Source organism: Malaclemys terrapin, chromosome 10, assembly GCF_027887155.1.
Source record: "Malaclemys terrapin pileata isolate rMalTer1 chromosome 10, rMalTer1.hap1, whole genome shotgun sequence".
Lineage (NCBI taxonomy): Eukaryota > Metazoa > Chordata > Testudines > Emydidae > Malaclemys > Malaclemys terrapin.
Genome location: NC_071514.1, coordinates 77,054,335 through 77,074,707, shown reverse-complemented (window position 1 = coordinate 77,074,707; position 20,373 = coordinate 77,054,335). Strand labels below are relative to the sequence as shown.

The following is a 20,373-nucleotide window of genomic DNA, read 5'->3' as shown; positions in this document are numbered from 1 at the left end:
TCTTTACCTCCCTTGATCTTTCCACCCCCCTGCCACTTCGCTGTCATGCTGCTGATTTTCACAGCACTCAGCTCTTTCCCCCTCTTGTTAGATATGTGATTCCAGTCTCAGCCTCCCAGCACTAATGCAAGTCTTGAAGAACAGAGTGCAGTGAACAGACACGTGCAAGGAACAATAAAGGAGGTCAAAACCGAAAGATCCGAAGAAATGGAAGCTGTGCAAAAGTCAGTAGTGTTCTTAGCCTAATTGCTGAAGTTTGAGAGCTTTTCAGTACAATACTGTTTATGAAAGTTCCAAAATTAATCCTCTTGTCACCTCCACTTGCAGACAGAAAGATGAATAAGATGCTACTTCCCACTGCAGATACAAGTAGCCCTCCCTGTCCATCACTCCAGACTGTGTGCATGTCTTTCTCTGGTGGCATATAAATCATGCATTGGGTAAGGTGGCTTCAGACTGCAAGCAGTCAGGGGCCTGAACTTAGCTTCACCATCACTTCTAGCTAAAGGTGACACACTGAGGAAGCAAAGCAGGTAGAGTCCAGTGGCCTAGGTGGCAGGAGATGGGAGTTCTAGTCCTTAACCTTCCCCACCTGTAAAAGGTGGTCATTGTACTGGTCTCTCTTTAGATAGTTGTTTGGATTCCTTTAATGAAAGGCATTACCTAAAAAGTGTCACTGATTGTGATCTAATAACCCTGCTCTCTTGCCCTTTAAACAGGGCAATGTGTGTGGTGCTAACTTTAGATAACAATCCATCCAGCAGACACGGCTGCAGCGGTTGTGTAAAACAATCTATGCTTCCTTAAATTAGCCAGACTCTTCTTCACTAACCCTCCCAGCTTCTGCAAGTGCCAGGTAGGGTAAGGATATGACCATCTTGGTCATCATATTATACTTTTTTTCTTTCTTCAGTCAGATACAGCCCAAGGCCAGGCAGGCTTGTATGTATATCTCATCATCAAAGGCTGCTCCTCCCACTTGCCATAAGAGAGCTGGAGCACTTATGTAGAAAGCTGTGTGCAGCGTGGCAGATAAGCTTATTGTCTGAATTCATTAAAGGGTATGTTGTAAACCTTCAGCAGTTAAGTATTCAAACCTATGTCTAGCCTCCCTGCATTGCTGCCAGTGAGCTGTTCAAAAACCCAGACTTTGGGATGCTACTTCACTGGCTAGCACAGCTGTTGGCAGAAGGGAATGAATGAGATGGGATCTGAATTGAGACCCTCTCCTCCTGAGACACTGCAGCTGGATGAGAGCTTCAGTATCCTCCATTAGCCTAAACTGAATGGCGTGTTCTTACCTTGCCAGCCAGGAATGGTATCGTTTCACATCGGTGCTCAAGGGGCTTAGGTACAGTTTGACACTGTTGCCATGGCTGCGCTGTTTCACTATAGAGGAGAGGTTTTAATGTAGTGTCGCTTCTTGGGCTGCTGAAGTTGTAAACTACAAATTTCCCTCCAAGCTGCTTTCTAAAAGCTGTCAAATTGTCCTCAAAGCACCGCCGCCACTTTGGGTACAGCTGCTACATTTCTAATTAAGGAGGTTTGTTGACTTAGATGAGGCAAACCGAAGTCTGACACTGACATTTTAGCTTTGGCAGCTGGAGCTTTTAGATGCCTTCTCCCACTGGGAGTCATTCCAGCTTTTCTGAAATGGGGACTAGAGCACGCTGAAGGCTTAGCAACTGCAATTGCCCCAGCATCACTGAAATGCAAGTGTATTGCACCTAGCATCTCATCTTCTCCCTAGGAACCTATGCAGGAAGAAGTAAGAAACATTTTTGCCAATATAATTTTTAATTGATCTCCTGCCATAGTTACAGGAAATGTTCAAATCACTGACGTCATGACTCTTCCCTAAATGTTCTCTGCCTCTAGGCCCTTCACTATAGCAAGGACTCTGATTTTAGAGTGGTAGTGTAGACAAAGCAAAAATGGATAGATCCCTTTTAAAACCAGTCTATTTGAATCAGCTTTCAGCAAGTTTAACCAACCAGGCTATAAAAAAGAGTTTATAGATTTCTTTACCTTGTTTATTCCAGCACTCTAAATCAGTTTTAAAAGGGGTTTGGTTTTTTTGGGGGGGGGCAATTCTCTATGGCTTTACATGAGGGTATATTAAAATGAAACAGATGCTTTTTTGAACTTTCTTTAAAAAAAAAGCTTTGGGCAGTGTCTACAGAGTCTGAATTCATACAAACCCTGTGTTTAACAATCACTTGTTAAAATACATTGTATTATAGTTCCCTGGCTGCACCTCTTAAATAATCTCTCATTTAAATTCCTTGCATTCTGGGTCACAGCTAGCAAGGACAACATGCCACTAACAACTGTCTAACCTGTTTGACAGCCAGCCAAGTTGTCATCCTCACTGTTCAGACCAGTCCAAGACAGAGTCCTCCTCTTGGGACTTTCTTTAAGTTTCCCCTTTTGCAAGGCCTGGTTTCTACTCTTGGGTAGCAAATAACTTCTCCTGCATCCAGATACCTGTTTGGAATGGCTTCCGATCTGAGCAAGAACCTGCCCCTGACTTTAATAGCAGTCAGCTTCATTCTCCTCCAAGGTCCCCACAGTGGCCAGGATGTCCTGCAAGAGGGACTGAGGGCTTTTCTCAATGTGGTCACTACTTCTGTTCAGAGACCTGTGCAGCCCTTCTAAGTCCACTGTTCTCAAAACCAGCAGCACACCGTTTGGGTCTTGGGATCCAGCCTCATCAGCATCACCTCTGGGACAGGGCTTGGCACAGGAACTCCATCTCCTCAGAGTCTCTTCTAACCAAGCAATACCACGCGCTTCTGTAGACAAGCCTGCACTCGTTCCTTCCTTCAGGCTGCTCTCATCACAGAGCTCAGCTTTCAAGGCAATGAGGATATCGCAGGCTTTCTGAGCCACTGGCCTGTCACAGTCAAACAAAGCACCAAACAGGAACTCAAACAGTTTCACCTGGCAGAATATCTGCAGAGACTCACTCAGATGAGTGGAGCGGGTGGCAGAGGATAAGACAGCAGCATATGGGCATGCAGCAAGGCCAAGCCGTCCAAGTATCTGGGCAGAGAAAACTTCAGCCAGTTCCAAACCACCAGCTTTAACTTCCCAGTCTAAGTCGCTGTTCACAGTTTGGAGCACGCTGGAGACAAACTGCTCAGTGTCTTTCAGTACATCTGGGTGGCCTTCTCTCAGCCAGTCAATGAAGACACTGATCACAGCTCTTCTAGGAAAGCCCTCTGAGTCTGTTGATAAGATTTCTTTAAGTTGTGCTACAATGCTTTTCTAAGAATGAGAAAACAAGGAGGGAATATGTTTAAAGAAATGGAAACTCTTGGCTAAAGAATTCAAAACACTCCAGTTTCTCTCTAGTGCTTCAGCATCTTAGTTAATGGCTGCAAAATCTCCTATTTGCTCATGGGAAGTTCTACTAGATTCTGCTGTGGGTTAAACAAGGGTTATCTTCCCCCTCCCTTACCTCTTTGACATTTCCATTTTCTACACCAGGCTTCTTTGAGATGAGATGGGTGAGGAAGGACAGCTGTCCCATGGCTGTCACAGCACTTGCTCTCACGTAACTCTCTGGGTCCTCAAGAAGATCCTCTGTGAGCTTGGGCACCTCCGAAGAGAAGAGAACTTGCCTGAACCCCTCCTTCTCTGTAAATATACAGCAGTCCAAAGAAAGGCTTTATTCCTCTATCCAGCCAAACTGTTTCCAATGCAAACAGCCCCTCGTCTTACCAGGATGTCTGCTGCCTGCAGAATGAGTTGAGCTGCTATGGAGACCAGACAACTGCCGGTAAGAGCACAGATGCGCTACCACAGGCTTGTTGAATTCCAGTCAAACCCCAACCCCCCCGAGTTGTTAGAGCTCAGAAAATCTACTTGCCATTGGTGTGCATGCAAATGAACCTCTCCCTGGAAAGTGGGAATTTACTCTCAGCTTGCTGAATTTAGGCTTTTATTTAAAAATGAATGTCTAGCCCTGATGGTTTTAAAGAACCTACCCAACACACGCTGAATAACTGCCAGTGAGGGGTCTGCAGGTCCCATGAAGCAGGTGTGAGCTGCTCAAGGCCCAAAGCCAGAGGCTGTGTGCTAGGACAAGCAGCTGGGTTGTGCACTGGAGAGTTCCACTTTGGTTTGGGGACAGAAGTAGGGAAAAGAAAATTCTCTCCTCTCTGCCATCAAACAGGAACTGAGCTACTGTGGGGTTAACTATCCTGGCCTCGGAGCTGGGCCTCTGCCGTGTAAGGGGGGGGGGAATGGAGGGTGAATCTGCAGTGGGCAGAAAGCCCCTTGTGCAAGCCCCCCAAATCCTGCCCCACTGCCAGCTCAGTGAAACCTTATCCATTCCACTTCGAGACACTGGTGGAGGAGGGGGACGTTATTATTTGCCTTTAACAGATATGAACTGCCTCCCTACATACCTCATTGTTTCACTGCCTCCTAGTCAGATTCCTTAAAACTGCTCTGTCTGGAACTTCAGGAGGACTCAGCACTTGGACCACAGTGGGACAGTAGGATAAACCTACTGGATGACTTGTCAGGGTTTCTCATGGTTTAGGCCATTCAAAAGTGTTGGGTACGATGGGTTTGTTTTTGCAAGTAGGTGAGTTTGCAGGCTAAGGTTTTTTGGGTATTAAATGCTTGGATGTGGTGATAAGCCTCAAATCTAAAATGTTACTTTCTCTGCACTTACCTCTCAGATGCTTAACCAGGAGGGTGAGAAATTCCAGGGCAGAGTCCCGTACTTCCCAGTAAGGACTGCACAAACGCTTCTGCAGCACCAGAAACAGATCTGCACATGGCAAGCAATAGGTTTAGATCAACAGGAAGGGAACAAGTCAGTGGTAGCAATTTTTTTTTTTTTTTGTTAAACATTAGCATCCTTTAAATCATCATATGCAACATCTTTTACTGCTGTTGCGTACTTTCTTCAGAGATCCCTAGCACATCTTATTGGACACTGCTCCAACAGATGTGTTATATGTAAGTATATGTGCACCTAATATAGGGATTGTGAAAGACAGGCAGAGTAGCAGTTCTATACGAGCTACTTCTCTGTTGGAATTATTTGCCCATTACTTCGGGAATACTTTATGCCATTAGTTTGACTTTACCCCCAACAGTTTCCTTACCTCGGAGAAACTGCTCAGTCTGTTGCCAGTGATCCTTGGAGCTGGGTGCCTCTGACAAACTCACCAGCCATTTGAGTGTTGCTTGAAATGACTTCTTCAGAACCTAGAACACGACGAAGCAGGGCTACAGCAATCCGAGGGAGGCTGCCCTTCTAATATTCACTTCACAAGGAGGCTTTTTTTTTTTTTTTTTTTTTGGCGCGCATTTACACTGGATAACACTTGCTGAGTCTTTTCAATTGCAGCCAAACTGCTAGGGATAACAACCCAGCATCATTTATCATCAAGAACTAGGCTGCTGGTAAATATTGCCTAGATCAAGAATCCAATGGTGCCTACTTGTTTTCCTAGCAGGCTCCTGGAACGTGGCTACTCTTAATACCAGCTTCTAATTTTCCAGAGTCTCGACCAGCAGGAAATCTCAGCAATGCAATAATCCTAATACCAAAAACACTGGCAAACCAAGTACTAGAAACCCCAAGATTGAGGGAAGTGTGGTGACACACTACTCTTGGGTACAATAACTCCTGTTTCCTTTCAAGGATATTGAACACAGTCAGTTGTATAATGGCTTAATCACATTTCTTGAGCCACTTCCTCTGTCACTCAGAGCTGAGACAGGGGCCTCTTAAGATGTTCCAGTACAGTTGTTTGTGGTGTCAAACGGTTTCTCAGAATCACAATGACAGTAGAATTACTGTTTTAGTAAACTATCACTTCTGTGGTTTGTTTTCTGTACTTACAGTAGGACTGGTATCTGGACTCTTCAGGTATGCAAGGAGGATGTCAAATACACTTCCCATGAATACACTGTGGCCTGAAACACAGGAAAAGTGGTAGCCAACGATCAATACTAATCAGAAAAAAGACGAATCAACTCTTGAAATATCAATATTTATTATAGAACTATTTGTAGGGGAGGAAAGCAAGTGTAATTCCACTAAACAGAAAAATACATTATGTGGGAAAGCAGCGGAGAAGAGGAATGGCCTACCTATAAAAAACTGCTTTCATCACTAATTGCTCTAACTTACCAACAGTAATGAAGATTCATTGGTGAAGTTGATGTATGGGCTGAGAAGCCTAGAACTGAACAAACTTGGGAACCAGATTGTTCTTATACCTCAAAATGGTGGACCCAGACGCTGAGAGAGGAAATGGGTACAGGACACTTTGCACTGCTACAAATCCAGAATGGCTACAAGTTCCAGAAATAAGTAAATACACTGAAGCATAAAACGTGGAAAACACTCACTTTCCCAGTGAGAGAGCGCTCCCAGGATGTCAAGTGCTGACCGCTGAACTCTGAAGCAACCAATCAGGATTCTACTGATCTTGTTTCCCAGACAGGATGCTGGAGTCGCAAGGCCAATACAGAATTGCAATACTGTCACTACAGACTGTAGCAAAGGTATATGGGGCAAATCCACTGGCAAGCAGGTCTGAGAGAGAAAGCAGATACGTTTCTAGCAAATACCTCATGCATGTGTTTGTATATGTAGCGTATGTATTTTTATATTACAAGAGAAGTTGGAGAGAATGGGCAGAAACCTGTTTCGTTCTAATGTGGCATCATCCCTGTGGTATCACAAGTCTGATAGTTATGAACAGGTTCCCTCCCACACCCCAAAAAGCTATTGCACAAATGAGGGAGAGTTACTATTAGGACTAGAGAAAGCAATTTAACAGGGTTTACAATAGATGAGACGTCAGAATCTGAAAGGAAACTTATGAATAGAAACTTCTGCAGTGCTAGATGGCAAACTTGGTATGGGTGAGTGAAGGAGGAAAGATGATCATCTCTCTGCCATCACTGACATGTGGTGGACAGTAGCCTCAAATCTACTGTTATGGTTGTGATGCATAAGCTAAGTGCAGCCTTCTTTTAAAGCTTAACTATGCCTGTTCTGTGAGTGAGGTAGAAGCAAGATGGGAGAAGAGGGTAGTAGATTTCTTCTTTAACTAGATGTGTCACCAATGGAAAGTCCCCACTGCCAACCTTTCTCAGTGTTCCATTTGGTTGCAGATTTTCACAATAGGGCCTATCTTATGAAAATCTTTCAAGTAACCCATTCCTTCCCCAGACCACTACCAGGTACTGCAGCTCCTCCAGATGAGCCAACGTCTGACAGAGGAGGCTAGCACAAGAAGATCTGCAGGACAGAAGAGTTTCAACAGTGGCAGAATCATTCACAGACCTATTCAGCAAACCTGGAGATGGAAAGGAGGAGAGACCTGAGGTTAGTATAGGACAGCAACGGGTTTGAAATAGAGACGGCAACAGAGTTTTAAGTAAAAGAAGGAATGGATTTAGTGCCATCCTTCACTGAAGAAGGAGACCCTGTCCTCAGCAGGATACTGTATACCAGGGATCAGCAACGTTTGGCACGCGGCTCGCCAGGGTAAGCCCCTTGGCGGGCCGACCTGGCTTGTTTACTTGCCGCGTCCGCAGGTGCGGCCGATCGCGGCTCCCACTGGCCGCAGTTCACTGCTCCCACTGGCCGCGGTTCGCCGCTCCAGGCCAATGGGGGCTGCTGGAAGCAGCAGCCAGCACATTCCTCATCCCGCACTGCTTCCCGCAGCCATTGGCCTGGAGCGGTGAACCGCGGCCAGTGGGAGCCGCGATCGGCCGAACCTGTGGACGCGGCAAGTAAACAAACTGGCCTGGCGGGCCGCGGGCCAAATGTTGCCAATCCCTGCTGTATACTCTGGCAACTATATCACAAACACTGCTTCTTGACTTTAGTCTCACTCTTATACAACAGTTATTACTTCAATTGTTCGCTTCCCCCCACTCATTAAAGATACAACTCATACCCCCATTCCTTCTGGATACAGTCTTGTCCTTTATAGGCAGATTGGTTGTTTATCCTTCACTTGTCTATAACTATTATACCTGGATATTCCAAGGGTTGGGAGGCTGCTTTCAGAACACAGTCCATTGGTTGAAGCAGAACACTCAGAGCTTGGATCTTTACTGCCTGTGGGCTTCAAAGGAAGAAGTAGCAGTGAACAGACAACACTTCGTTCTCCCTGAGTGTCTGCCCCCAAATTCTGATTAGTAAATTCATAACAATTCACAAGAGTAGATTCTTTCAGCCTTAAATCAGGCTGGTACTGGTGGGAGAGTAACACGTCGCCATGTGTGCCAAGCTGTCCCAAGCTTCCTGCGCTAAGCCAAGAGAGGAAGGAGAAAGGTCTTTGTGGTTTTCAAGCAATGTCACTGCAGTAGAGCTGACTGGTGTTGGTGGGAAGTTTTCCAAGAGAAGGGGACTGTAAAGGGGCGGAATCCCGGGTGACCACCTTCCCATCTAAACAATGTCATATACTCAGAGTGTAGGCATTACTTAACCTGCAACACTGGATCATGTGCACCCAATAATTCTCTATTTACAATAAATTAAATTAATTGCTCCTCACATTTCTGGTTTAGATAGAAGTCCCTAGAGCAACGATGGTGATTTCTGCTGGCAAGCAGAGAGGGTACTTCTATTAGACAGCATATGTGAAGGGGAAGGAAATAGAGAGAAGTCGTGTTTGACTTGCACGCAAGATAATGCCTACTCTGAATGTTTGTTTTTGCTCTCTAGCGCCAAAGTTAAGTTTGTCATTCCGACCCTAGAGGCTGGCTGACTGTAGGTGGGATTTGAGAGCATGTACAGGGCATTTGCTTCTCCTGTTCCTCGTGTTTGGAACTGGACTGTCAAACCATCAGCATGTGCAACTCCTGGACACACTTTCTGTACCATTGGCAGTGAGTTGCACCACAAAGTTTCCCTCCTCCTATAGAAGAACACTGACAATCAGAAAGGGACTTGACAACTTATTAAAAGATTTGCAGAATAATATTCCAAGAATGTAAGAAAGCTTTTTAAAGTTTGATACCAACTATTCATACCATTCCTGAAGCTTCAGTACTCCCACTGCCAAACGACCAACTTGAGCTGGGTTTAAGTGCTCCAGAGCACACGTTACTGATGTCCACAGGCTACATTCAGGGCAGCTAAACACAGGAGACCTGAAAGAAAGAAAGAAGTGTTAACATATTTTTGGGAACACCTTGGAAAAGACAACCACATTTCTTGTAATATTTTGGACAGTACTGCATGAATCCAGGTTCCAAAGAGGTCTTTACCTTGCCATGCTAAGGAAAAGGTCCACCAGTGAGTGCCCGGCATGGACTGGCTCCTCCTCCAAGAGATATACAATTGGCTCTGATAGCCGTGACCAAAGTACTTCAGTCCACAGATCATGACAGCATCCAAACACACTAGTTAGCAGCTTCAAGGATTGCTTGATACGAGAGGCAGAGTTGGATTTAAGGGACTTTTCAATGTGCACTATAACCTTTTGAGCACATATTGGCCAATCGCAGTCCTTTATATTTACAGGTTTAGTCTGGAATGACTGTAGAGAGAAGGTGAGCATGTGCACTACAAGCTGATTGGCAGCTGAAGCCACAAACAGGCTGGGGTCACCCTGCAGAGTGAAGATCACCTCTATGGCTCCTATGTCAAAGGGAAAAAAAACAACAACAACAACGCCATGACACTCAAAGAAACAAGAGTTTTGTTGCAACTTGGAGACTTCATTGCAATCTGATCATGTGTCATCCTACTTCTGAGTAACTCACACAAGTTAAAATGAAAACAAAAACTTAATGTTACACATGAACAGACTGAGAAAAGTCAGTCTATCCATCATTGACCAAAGGAAATAAAAATGACAATGGCTGGCATTGTAAAATTTCTATTTTTCCAACTGTAAGATTATAGGGGCGGTGATAGACAGCTTATGCTCTCCCGCCAACATAGCGCAGTGCACACTACCACTGATGCCAGCCAAACTTATGTCATTCAGGATGTGTTACTGTGGTTTAAAGAGAATGAATAGAATCTTCAGGGTGTAGGAACTGACAGCTGGAGGAGGCCGTTAGTTTTAGTTTAGACTGATAAATTGATCTGAGTTAAGATGTTCTGTATATGTTAACTAGGTATCTAATAAAGACTATTCTCAGCCATTAATTATTAAGACTAGTGGATTACTTGACTATAAAAGACAAACAGGACTGCTCACATTGAGTAAAATCTACAAGCCCAATTAAAAGTGTGGGGGAACGAAACCTGGGTTCATTTCCCTAGAGTACAATAATCCTGAACTATTTCTAATAGACTGCAAATAAGAATTTCTATTTTGAAGGCTTTCTAATGCACTGTTTTTACTTTGCCTATTGGGTAAGTGTGTGTTTCTCCCTCCAACATGGAAGCTATTTTTTTTTATATTGAGGAACCTTAATACATATGTACGTGTAACAAAAATATAGCAATACAATTAACTTTTACAACAGCTTAAGTCCCTTCTGTCATTGTTTCCTCATTTTATTTTTCTCAAAGTAAAATAATGACATCTAAACAGAATATCCTACGACGATTCTGCTCATTTAACACTTAAGTGACAGATTACAATAGCCAAGGCACAGTAACGATTTAAGAAGTTAAAGAATACTGGCAAGAAACAGTGCTCACCACAGCTGCACAAAAAATGGAGGGCGCTCTGGTGCTGCACCATGCTGTGCACACCCTGGACCCAGCCGCTTCGCACAGATGCCTCTTCCCACAGAGCACTGCTGAGAGGCCCCACCTCTCCAAAGAGACTGATCAACAGCTCCCTCTGCTGAGTCAAGACGAGAGAACAAGTAAACTATGCAGCAAGCAGTTTTGGGGTCTTGTAGATTAGCTGTATATATCAATTTGATAATAACTACCGCAGTGAAACCCTACCTAATTAAAACATTTAATAAAAGTGCTGTGCATATCTAGGAAAAACACCTGTCACATGCTTAACCGGGAGTGAGCAAAATGTTAACCATTTGAATGAGATTCTTAGAACTTTAGGAAAAATTCTAAAGCTATGACCACCCCATGAGGTTGTTTCCTAGCCAGATGTTCTCTTCCCTGTAGGCCTCTATCTAACTTTAGAGCATACTCTAAATTCAGATACCACCATACAAAACAAGGGGATTTAAAAAACATATTTCCCTCATATTTGAGGCACACTGAGACTGCTGGGTCCCCACCCTGTCCTACCCACAGGAAAAACTATGTTTCATTATTGCAATTTAAATTAAAAGGATCTTTCTGGGGAGCTATTATCCAGCCACTGCTGTAGGATGCTGTTAGAAGGTCACACACTACAAGGCACTTTAAAGATGAAAAACACTACATAAATTATTATTATTGTGTGCTATTATTCGAAGCACATCATATGGCAGAGACAAGAAAGTGGTGACTCCATTAAGTCAGAATTCCCATGGTTTAGTGGGTTTAAGTCAGTCTTACTGTATTAATATTTGGCCTGTATTAGCTACTTTGTCTGAAGCATGTATACTCTAAGAAAGTTTTCACAAATTAAACCACTGCCCAAAATGTGTTTAGATCACTGTTAATTTAGTGTAGAATGAATGAGAGATACTGGTGTATACCATGGCTTTACGGGGTTTATTTTCCTCCTTCCACAATGCACCCGGTTTGAGAAAAGCATCCTGGAGCCTGGTTAGTCTGACCTCTTGTATATCACAGAGCACTAAATTTCACCCAGTTACCCCTGTATTAAGCTGAATAACTTGCGTCTGGCTAAAGCATATCTTCCAGAAAGGCACTCAGTTTTGATTTGAAGACATCAAGAGATTGAGAATTCATTACTTCCCCTACTTTGTAGTTTGTTCCAGTGGTTAATCACACTCACTGTTAAATTTATGCCTAATTTCTAATTTAATCTGTCTGACTTCTGTTTCCAGCCATTGGTTCTTGTTATGCATTTGTCTGCTAGATTAAAGAGGCCTTTAGTACACAGTTCTTTCTTCCCATGACAGCACTTAAATAATGTAATCAAGTCACCCTCAGTCGTCTTTTTGATAAGCTAAACAGATTGAACTCTTTCAGTCTCTAACTGTAAAGTATTTCCTCCTGTCCTTTGAATAATTCTTGCAGTTCTCTTCTATGCCCTCTTTAATTTTTAAACCACTTTTTTTTTTTTTAAATGTGGACACCAAGACTGGACGTAGTATTCTAGTATTGGTCTCACTAAAGACTGTACAGAGGGGTAAAATCACCTCCCTACTCCCTTATTTGTACAGCCATGGATCACATTCGTCCTTTTGCCACAGCATCACACTGGGAGCTCATGTTCAGTTGCTTATCCTTTGAGCCCTAAATCCTTTTCAGAGTCACTGCTTTCCGAGATACAGCCCCCCCATTCTGTAGATATGGCTTGCATGCCTTGTCCCTAGATGTATAACTTTGCATTTGACTGTATTAAAACCCATTTTGTTTGAATGGGCCAGGTTACCAAGTGATCCAGATCACTCTGTATGACTGCCCTGTCCTCTCAGTTATTTACCACTCCACCTCTCTTTGTCACCTGTAAGTTTGACCAGTAATTTTTTATATTTACTTCCAGATCACTGAATGCATTGAACAGTATCAGATCTAGTACAGATCCCTATGGAACCCTACTAGAAACATTCCCATGTGATGATGCCCCATTGAAAACTACTTTTTGAGATCTGTCAGTTAGCCAGTAGATCCATTTAGTGTGCTCCTTTTATATGGTATAGTGCTAATTTTATAAACAATGTCATGTGGTAGAAGTCAAATGCCTTAAAGTCTAAGTATATTACATCTACAGAGTTACCTTATCAACTACACTTTTAATTGCAGAAGAATTAAATCAGATTCATTTAACAAGACCTGTTTTCCATAAAACCAGGTTGACTTACACTAGTTATATTCCTAACTTTTGATTTTTAATCAACTGAATTCCATTATTAGCTTTTCCATTATTTTGCCTGGAATTCATGTCAGCTTAACTAGCCTATCGCTACTCAAGTCATCCCACTTGCCTTTTTTTAATATTAGGATAACATTAGCACTCTTCCAGTCTTTTGGATTTTCCCACTATTCCAAGATTTATGAAAATCAATATCAGCATGTCACAGATCTGCTCAGCCAACGCTTTTAGGACTCTACAGGCAAGTTATGTAGACCTGCAGATTTAAAAATGTGTATGCCTCGTAGATGTTGTCTAACATCCTCCTCAGTTGCTAATGAACTGGAAAGTACTTCATCTTCATATGATACAAGTACATAATGCTGCTTCTTTCCAAATACAGAACAGAAATATTTATTGAACACTTCTGTCTTTTGTGCGTTATTAAAAATGTTAACATCTCATCTAGAAATGGGCCTATATCATTGCTCGGATGTCTTTTGTTCCTAATATACTTATTGTTCTTTGCCCTGCCAGCCATTGAGTGTCCTCTAAAGTCTTTAGCTTCTCTTATCAATTTACTACACTTTGTAACTTTTAATTTATATTGATTACTATTTCCCCTTTTTTAATATATTGCCTTTTTATTTCTAATTGCTGCCTTTACTTCACCACTGAAGCAGTATGGGCTTTTAGCCAAAGTTGTCCTCTTTCTTGAATGAGGAATCATCATTTTCTGGCCATCTTAAACTCTTCTTTAAAAGAATTCCCAATTTTCATTCACATTTTTCTGTCTAAGTTTTCCTCCCAGTCAATTTTGCTCAATTTTTCTCAGCCTTGGAAATTAGCTCTTTTGAAGCAGCCCATAAATATATCACTGGTTGGTGCTGTCTTCTGTTTGCCTATGTTGACTATAAGTAAGTCATGATCACTGGTCTGTAGGTAACCACCAACTTTCAGTGAGTAATTAATTCATTTTTATACATCATCCTGAGGTCCAAAATAGTGAGCTCACAGGGGATGCAATACTTTTTATAAAAATCACAAACGACCTTTTAGCACAATGTGTTTTGGTAGCACATTGTAAAGCAGAGTTCTGACACGAAGCCATGTAAATTAACTGATTAATTTTGAATGATGGTATATAACCAGAATTCAGGAAATGCAAAGTTAAAACCCACTGAAGATAGTACCTGCATAGGAGCATGCACACAAAACTCTTTGAAAACAGTTTACTTATTGTCACATGCCTCAAAAGAGATCAACAAACGTGAGACAGTCATACAAGCGGTCATTCTATACTCAGTTTTGGGGCTGAGACATGTCCTTTCTCTTTCCCTCTCCCAAGCATTTGACAGCTATGTTCTGCATACATACCCTGTTGCATGCAAGGATGAGCAAGTAGTGGCTTTTACTGCCTTTTGTCTGCTCTGACAATCCCATAGAGTGAATCTAGCAACAGGACTCAATGCTTGAATGACTTCAGGATTGGAATGTTCTTACTAGAAAATAACCCTACATAACTATGGTTGTATTTTATTAAGGTGAGGTCGACAAAAGCTGAGTAGTGGAAGTGCTTCTGTGATTAGTCGCTTAAGCCTTAACTTACCTGTAAATACTGGAAGCAGCTTTCAGAGGCTGCGAATATCCCTGTTAATCTCAGAATAAAGGAAAGAGTGCTAGAACTTGGATCCTTCAGTTTCAGCACACACGTGATGAGCTCTGTCAAGCATGGATTCTCCTGTAACAGCAGCAGGCTAGATTCTGGGGAAGAAATATCCATGGAAGGTAGAGCAACAATTGACTATCATTTCTAGGACATCTCTTTATTTTGTATTACAGTTCTAGCAGGTTCACCTAAAAACCAACAAGAGTAAAGTGTACCCACTTAGTTGTCAGTTGGACAAGGATTCAGAAGGGTTTAAAGCACCAGCCCTTTTACAGACCTTAATTAATATTTTATTAGATTAAGAATCCGCCACTTACAAGGAGTGAAACAAAACTTCACTTGTAAAGCTTTTGTGTGATCTTGTTACAGTATGAAAGTGTCCAGACAGCACCCTCCAAACTGAGGGAAGCTTCTATGACCCTCAGACAACCTACCATTTTATTAAAAACCTATAGGTACAACCAAGTGGTATGTACAATATTAATTCTCCTTAAACACATTTATGATGATCCCTCTGGCTGCCAAGAGGCATAGGCCAAATCAAGAGAGCCAGAATTACCTGTTTCAGTCAGAGTCTTAAACCAGTCCAGAAATTTCTCTAGAAAGGTGTCATCTGCAACAAGTTGCCTTGAGTCAGCTAGAACTGCACAAACAGAAGGCAGGAGCTGTGAACATTCCCTGTCCATTATGCATCTGGTTTTCTTCTGGTAAAAGAATGTGAGAAACAAACTCAGTGGAAGTGCATCTCCATAACAAGGTAACATTGAAAGTCAATTAGGGAGGTACAAGGTAGACACACTTTGCTGTGAAATCTAAGGGCTTGTCTACACTACCCACCGGATTGGCAGGCAGCGATTGATCCAGCAGGGGTCGACTGATGCAATAAATTGACCGCTGAGCACTCTCCCATCGACTCCGGTACGCCACTGGAATGAGAAGCACAAGTGGAGTCGACGGGGGAGCGTCAGCTGTCGACTTACCGCAGTGAAGGCACCGCGTTAAGTAGATCTAAGTATGTTGACTTCAGCTACACTATTCACATAGCTGAAGTTGCATATCTTAGATCGACCCTGCGTGGTAGTGTAGACAAGCCTTAAGAGACACAGTGCTTTACATCTGAAAGCCTGCAACTGAATCTGGGAACAAGCAGCATTTATTCTGCTGCCTTTAGCCTCAAAGTGCTTTACAAACATTAAATCATGCTTTCTATGTGACTCCCACTATTTCAGGAGCCAGAATGATGTAAAGATATAGGACCAAATCCTCAAAGGCAGTGGGTCTCAAACTTTTTTACTGGCAACCCCTTTCACACAGCAAGCCTCTGAGTGCGACCCCCCCACCCAATAAATTAAACACACTTGTTTTTATATTTAACACCATTATAAATGCAGGAGGCAAGCGGGGGTTGGGGTGGAGGTTGACAGCTCACGACCCCCCATAATAACCTTATGCCCCCCAGTTTGAGAACCCCTGCTCAAAGGGATCCCAAATAAATACCGCTGAGGACCTGGCCCAGAGACGCTCTCAGTTCCCCGGAGCCCAGCTGTCCGCGCTCTGGCTCCAGGCACAGGGGGAGAGGAAAGCCTGCCGCCCCAGGGCTCCCTCCACATCTCGGGGGCGGCCAGCACCACCCCGCCGACTCAGCGCGGGCCCCGCTCCAGCCGACCTCCCTCTGCAGCGCCGGGGGAGCGCCCGGCCCAGGCCACTCGCCCGCTGCAGGAGCACTCGCAGGGCAGGTCTCCTCCCGGAAGCCCCGAGCAGGGGAATGGGGCTAAGGCGCCCACCTCACCCCAGACAGCGCCGGCTTCTCCCCTTCAGACCGGCCGCCAACCACGCCTCCCACCTACTGTCGTAAAACGGCGCAGAAGCGGAATAGCCAAGGGGCGGAGCTACGGGACTAGCGGGGCGGGGCGGGGCGGGGCGGTGGGAGGCTGGGCAGAGGGGTTTCTCGGGGTAAAGTTATACCGACAGTGGGGGACGGGCGTTTCTGCGCACAAATGTGCACTGGTATTAACTAAAGTGGTGCAGACGCAGACCCCTGTGTGGACACGCTTTACTGGTTTGAGAGTGATCATAGCAAGTAGCAGCAAGCTATGGCGCTCTGTCAGATTTAAATCAATGTCAGAGTGCCTGTACGCTGCCACTTTATCTTTGGCTTCACTGAATAAAAGGGAGGAGAGGGGGATTTGTATTGGAAGAGCTGTCTCCATGTGTCTGACGAACGCTTATGCTCCAATACGTCTGTTAGTCTATAACAGGGGTAGGCAACCTATGGCATGCGTGCCGAAGGCGGCACGCAATCTGATTTTCAGTAGCACTCACACTGCCTGGGTCCTGATCACCAGTCCGGGGGGCTCTGCATTTTAATTTAGTTTTAAATTAAGCTTCTTAAACATTTTTAAAACCTTGTTTACTTTATATACAACAATAGTTTAGTTATATATTATAGACTTATAGAAAGACACCTTCTAAAAACGTTAAAATATATTACTGGCACGCGAAACCTTAAATTAGAGGGAATAAATGAAGACTCGGCACACCACTTCTGAAAGGTTGCCGACCCCTGGTCTATAAGGTGCCACAGGACTTTTTGTTGCTTTTTACATCTCCAGTTAGCTATCGCAAGGTAAAATCCTAGAGGAGACAAGGCAAGTTTTTCCCCTGATGTTCCTAGTCAAGATGAGCCCCAATGAGGACTGTAGGAATATCCCATAAGGGTATAAACTATACTGGTGTGAGGCAGCTTATACTGATATAAATGTGTCCACACGAGGGATTGTATCCATTTAGCTATATTGTTAGACTATCACACTTCTAACTGAAATAGTTAAATCTATTTAAAAAATGTGTGTAGCCTAGGCCTACTTGTTGGCAGCTATGCACAGGGTTCTTCACAAACAGTTAAGCTCCACTTATGCAGCAGGAGGCTTGAGAGGTAGAGGGGACCTAAAGATCATATACTGTACAATTCTTTATGGAGGAGAAATCAGTTACATTTGGGGTGTATCTCAAAGAATCATCTCTTTAACCCCATCTCCCCAAATCATCAGGCTGGCCCTGGTGGTCAGGAGGCAGTTATATTTGGGGAATGGAAAACTACAGGCCTGTCCAAAAATGGTAAGGCTGACTCTGTGAGAGGTGAGCTGGAAGAATAGTTCCCACTTGATCTGAATTCAGAAGTCTGTCACTTTTTCTGAAAGCAAGACCCTGAGAACCTCTGGGGATTTCTGCTTGCTGAAGGACCACTTGATGGCACTATTGCTCCACATAAATACCTACAAAGCCCCTTTGGTGTTTCTCATCCCAATATGATTTTTAAAGACATCAGGTAAGTGTTAATGCTCTTTTTATTGGGTTTAGGGTTTGCTGGCTTTCATTGTATTATTCTTACTTTAATAAATGAGATACAGCCCCATCCTGAGTGCGTTGTGTGGGATCATGCCTCTCAGCTATCCCTCATGATGAGAAAGAATACTATCCCCATGCAAGCTTGAGGTGTAAATTATCAACACTAGAAAGGTGACAAGTTTCAGAGTAACAGCCGTGTTAGTCTGTATCCGCAAAAAGAAGAACAGGAGTACTTGTGGCACCTTAGAGACTAACAAATTTATTAGAGCATAAGCTTTCGTGGACTACAGCCCACTGTTCCATTCTATATGCATCCGAAGAAGTGGGCTGTAGTCCACGAAAGCTTATGCTCTAATAAATTTGTTAGTCTCTAAGGTGCCACAAGTACTCCTGTTCTTCTTTTTACTAGAAAGGTGGAAGTTATAGAAGTGTAATGTAAATGCAGCGAGGCTAGCTTTCTTGTGTCCCTTGTCATTGCCACTGTCCCACAACAGGCCTTGTGCTTGGGCCTTGGCAAATTAAAGATACATATGCCTACAATAACCCTTTCCCCCAACATTTTCCCACTGTTGCTACTACTAGTTCAGTTCCACTATTGGTATCAACTATAAGAGCACTGGCATAAATAAGTAACAGTGCTGGCTTTTTTACCACAAGGCATTTGGAACTTCTCTGCGTAGGGTTAGACAACAAGGTGGTAAAATACACATTGGACGCTGCAAGAGTGCAGTGTACACTAGCACTTCCAGTGGTAGAACTGGTGGTAGGTAGTAACTGGGGAATTTTGGAGTGTAGACACAGTCGTCTGTGTGTCAATTGCAGCAAGATGCGACCCTTGAAAGAAAAAAATATATAATGGTGAATAATAGAAACCAGGATACCAATAATACTTTTCACTTCTATGGTGCCGTCCATCAGAGGATCTGAAAGCACCATACAAACATTAATGAACTAGGTTTCACACATACAGGAGTGAGGTAGTAACTCCCTTTTACAGATGGAGAAAGGAGGCACAGAGCAGCTGACTGATTTGTCCAGGGCCACACAGGGAGTTGGTGGGGGGCTGACTGAGATTCATATTTAATCCTTTGACGTCTGGACCTGGGGCTTTAAGAAAAAGACCAGACTTTGTGCCATTGGCCAGACTGCGTGAAGACCCACAGGTGCCATCTGTACATGGCCTTCAGCGCCAGCATCTGGTGCTGCGGGGGGCCTTGAGAACCAGCCCTCCATGGGGATCAGCGTCTGACCATGGCCCTATTGGGGAGGGCCCAGAGGAGGGTCCCTCATGTTGGGTGCCAGGCCAGACTCTGTGCGTGGGGCCCTTGTGTGGGTGTCTGGCCCTCGCCTGGGTAACCCCATCAGTAGGGCTTCCCCAGCCCCTGCCTGCTGGCTCCCCAGCTGCTCCCCTGCTCTGTGTTCTCCTAACTCCGAGCAAACACTTGGTTGTCCCAGCCCCGTGACGAAGCCGCTTCCCCAAACCCCGGGTGCAGAGACGCTTGGCCCGGCCGTCCCGTGCCCTGTTCATCCGGGTATTGGCGCGGCTGCCGCGGCTGGTTGCCATGGCCTCGGAAACCCGGAAGTTCTGAGGGGAGGGGGCTCGATCCAGGCCGGGACCGCCGGACGCTGCCCTCAGGCCGCCCTGTCCTCCCTCCCGCCTGGTGACATGCACCTGCCGAGCCCGCTCCCCCGAAGCGGCTCCTGTGATCCGGCCGCTCCCTGAGCGCCGCTCGCGCCATGTCCCTAGCGACCAGCGAGGCGGCCACGGAGGGGGAGCTGGTGAGCTCGGGGACAGGGGACCGGGGAATCGAATGGGAGCGGCTGGAAGAGGGACAGGGACCGAGGGAGGGGGGGCAGTGGGACCGGGACCGAGGGAGATGGGGAGGGGGGGCAGTTGGACTGGGGGAGATGGGGAGGGGGGCAGTGGGACCGAGGGAGATAGGCGTGGGGGGTGGGACCAGGACCGGGGGAGATGGGCGGGGGGGACAGTGGGACCGGGGAAGATGGGGAGAGGGGGAGAAGGGACAGTGGGACCGGGACCGGGGCGGTGGGACCGGGGGAGATGGATAGAGGGTTCAGTGGGACCTGGACCTGGGGAGAGGGGGCAGTGGGACCGGGACTGGGGGAGATGGGGGGGGGCAGTGGGACCGGGACTGGGGGAGATGGGGGGGGGCAGTGGGACCGGGACTGGGGGAGATGGATAGAGGGGCAGTGGGACCGGGACCAGGGGAAATGAGGAGGGGGGCAGTGGGACCTGGACCGGGGGAGATGGGGAGAGGGGGTAGTGGGACTTGGACCGAGGGAGATGGGGAGGAGGTAGAGGGACCAGGGCAGGGGACATTGGGACTGGGACTAGGGCAGATGGGGAAGGGGACATTGGGCCCAGGGACAGGACCAAGACTGATGGGGATGGGGGACAATGGGACTGGGGCTGATAAGTGGTGTGGAGAAGCTGTGGGAGTT

General features: G+C 45.1%; 3 protein-coding genes across 9 annotated transcripts in view; 2 read left to right on the top strand and 1 right to left on the bottom strand.

Annotated features, from left to right (window-relative positions):
• Positions 1-20,373, top strand: part of TTYH3 (tweety family member 3) — a 235,317-nt gene that overhangs the window by 42,332 nt on the left and 172,612 nt on the right. The gene's annotated exons all lie outside the window — the stretch shown is intronic.
• BRAT1 (BRCA1 associated ATM activator 1) lies at positions 1,696-16,424 on the bottom strand. 4 transcript variants are annotated; one of them, XM_054041291.1, is made up of 14 exons: positions 16,352-16,424; positions 15,122-15,266; positions 14,503-14,657; positions 10,652-10,796; positions 9,262-9,634; positions 9,025-9,144; positions 8,023-8,114; positions 7,219-7,337; positions 6,382-6,568; positions 5,870-5,943; positions 5,127-5,229; positions 4,688-4,786; positions 3,464-3,642; positions 1,696-3,270 (listed from the first exon to the last, which is right to left on the bottom strand). In XM_054041291.1, the coding sequence occupies exons 2-14, from the start codon at positions 15,246-15,248 to the stop codon at positions 2,533-2,535; spliced, it is 2,511 nt and encodes an 836-aa protein (XP_053897266.1). In that variant the 5' UTR covers positions 15,249-15,266; positions 16,352-16,424; the 3' UTR covers positions 1,696-2,532. The 4 variants fall into 4 exon arrangements, with proteins under 4 accessions (XP_053897266.1, XP_053897263.1, XP_053897265.1 ...); XM_054041288.1 differs by having other exon boundaries at positions 1,697-3,270; positions 10,652-10,799; XM_054041290.1 differs by having other exon boundaries at positions 1,697-3,270; positions 10,652-10,799; positions 16,060-16,386.
• IQCE (IQ motif containing E) overlaps positions 19,484-20,373 on the top strand; it is a 45,314-nt gene continuing 44,424 nt past the window's right edge. For all 4 annotated transcript variants that reach the window (XM_054041293.1, XM_054041295.1, XM_054041292.1 and 1 more), the window contains exon 1: positions 19,484-19,689. In XM_054041293.1, coding sequence (XP_053897268.1) covers positions 19,648-19,689 — 42 coding nt within the window. In that variant the 5' untranslated portion in view covers positions 19,484-19,647. The remainder of the gene's footprint in view (positions 19,690-20,373) is intronic.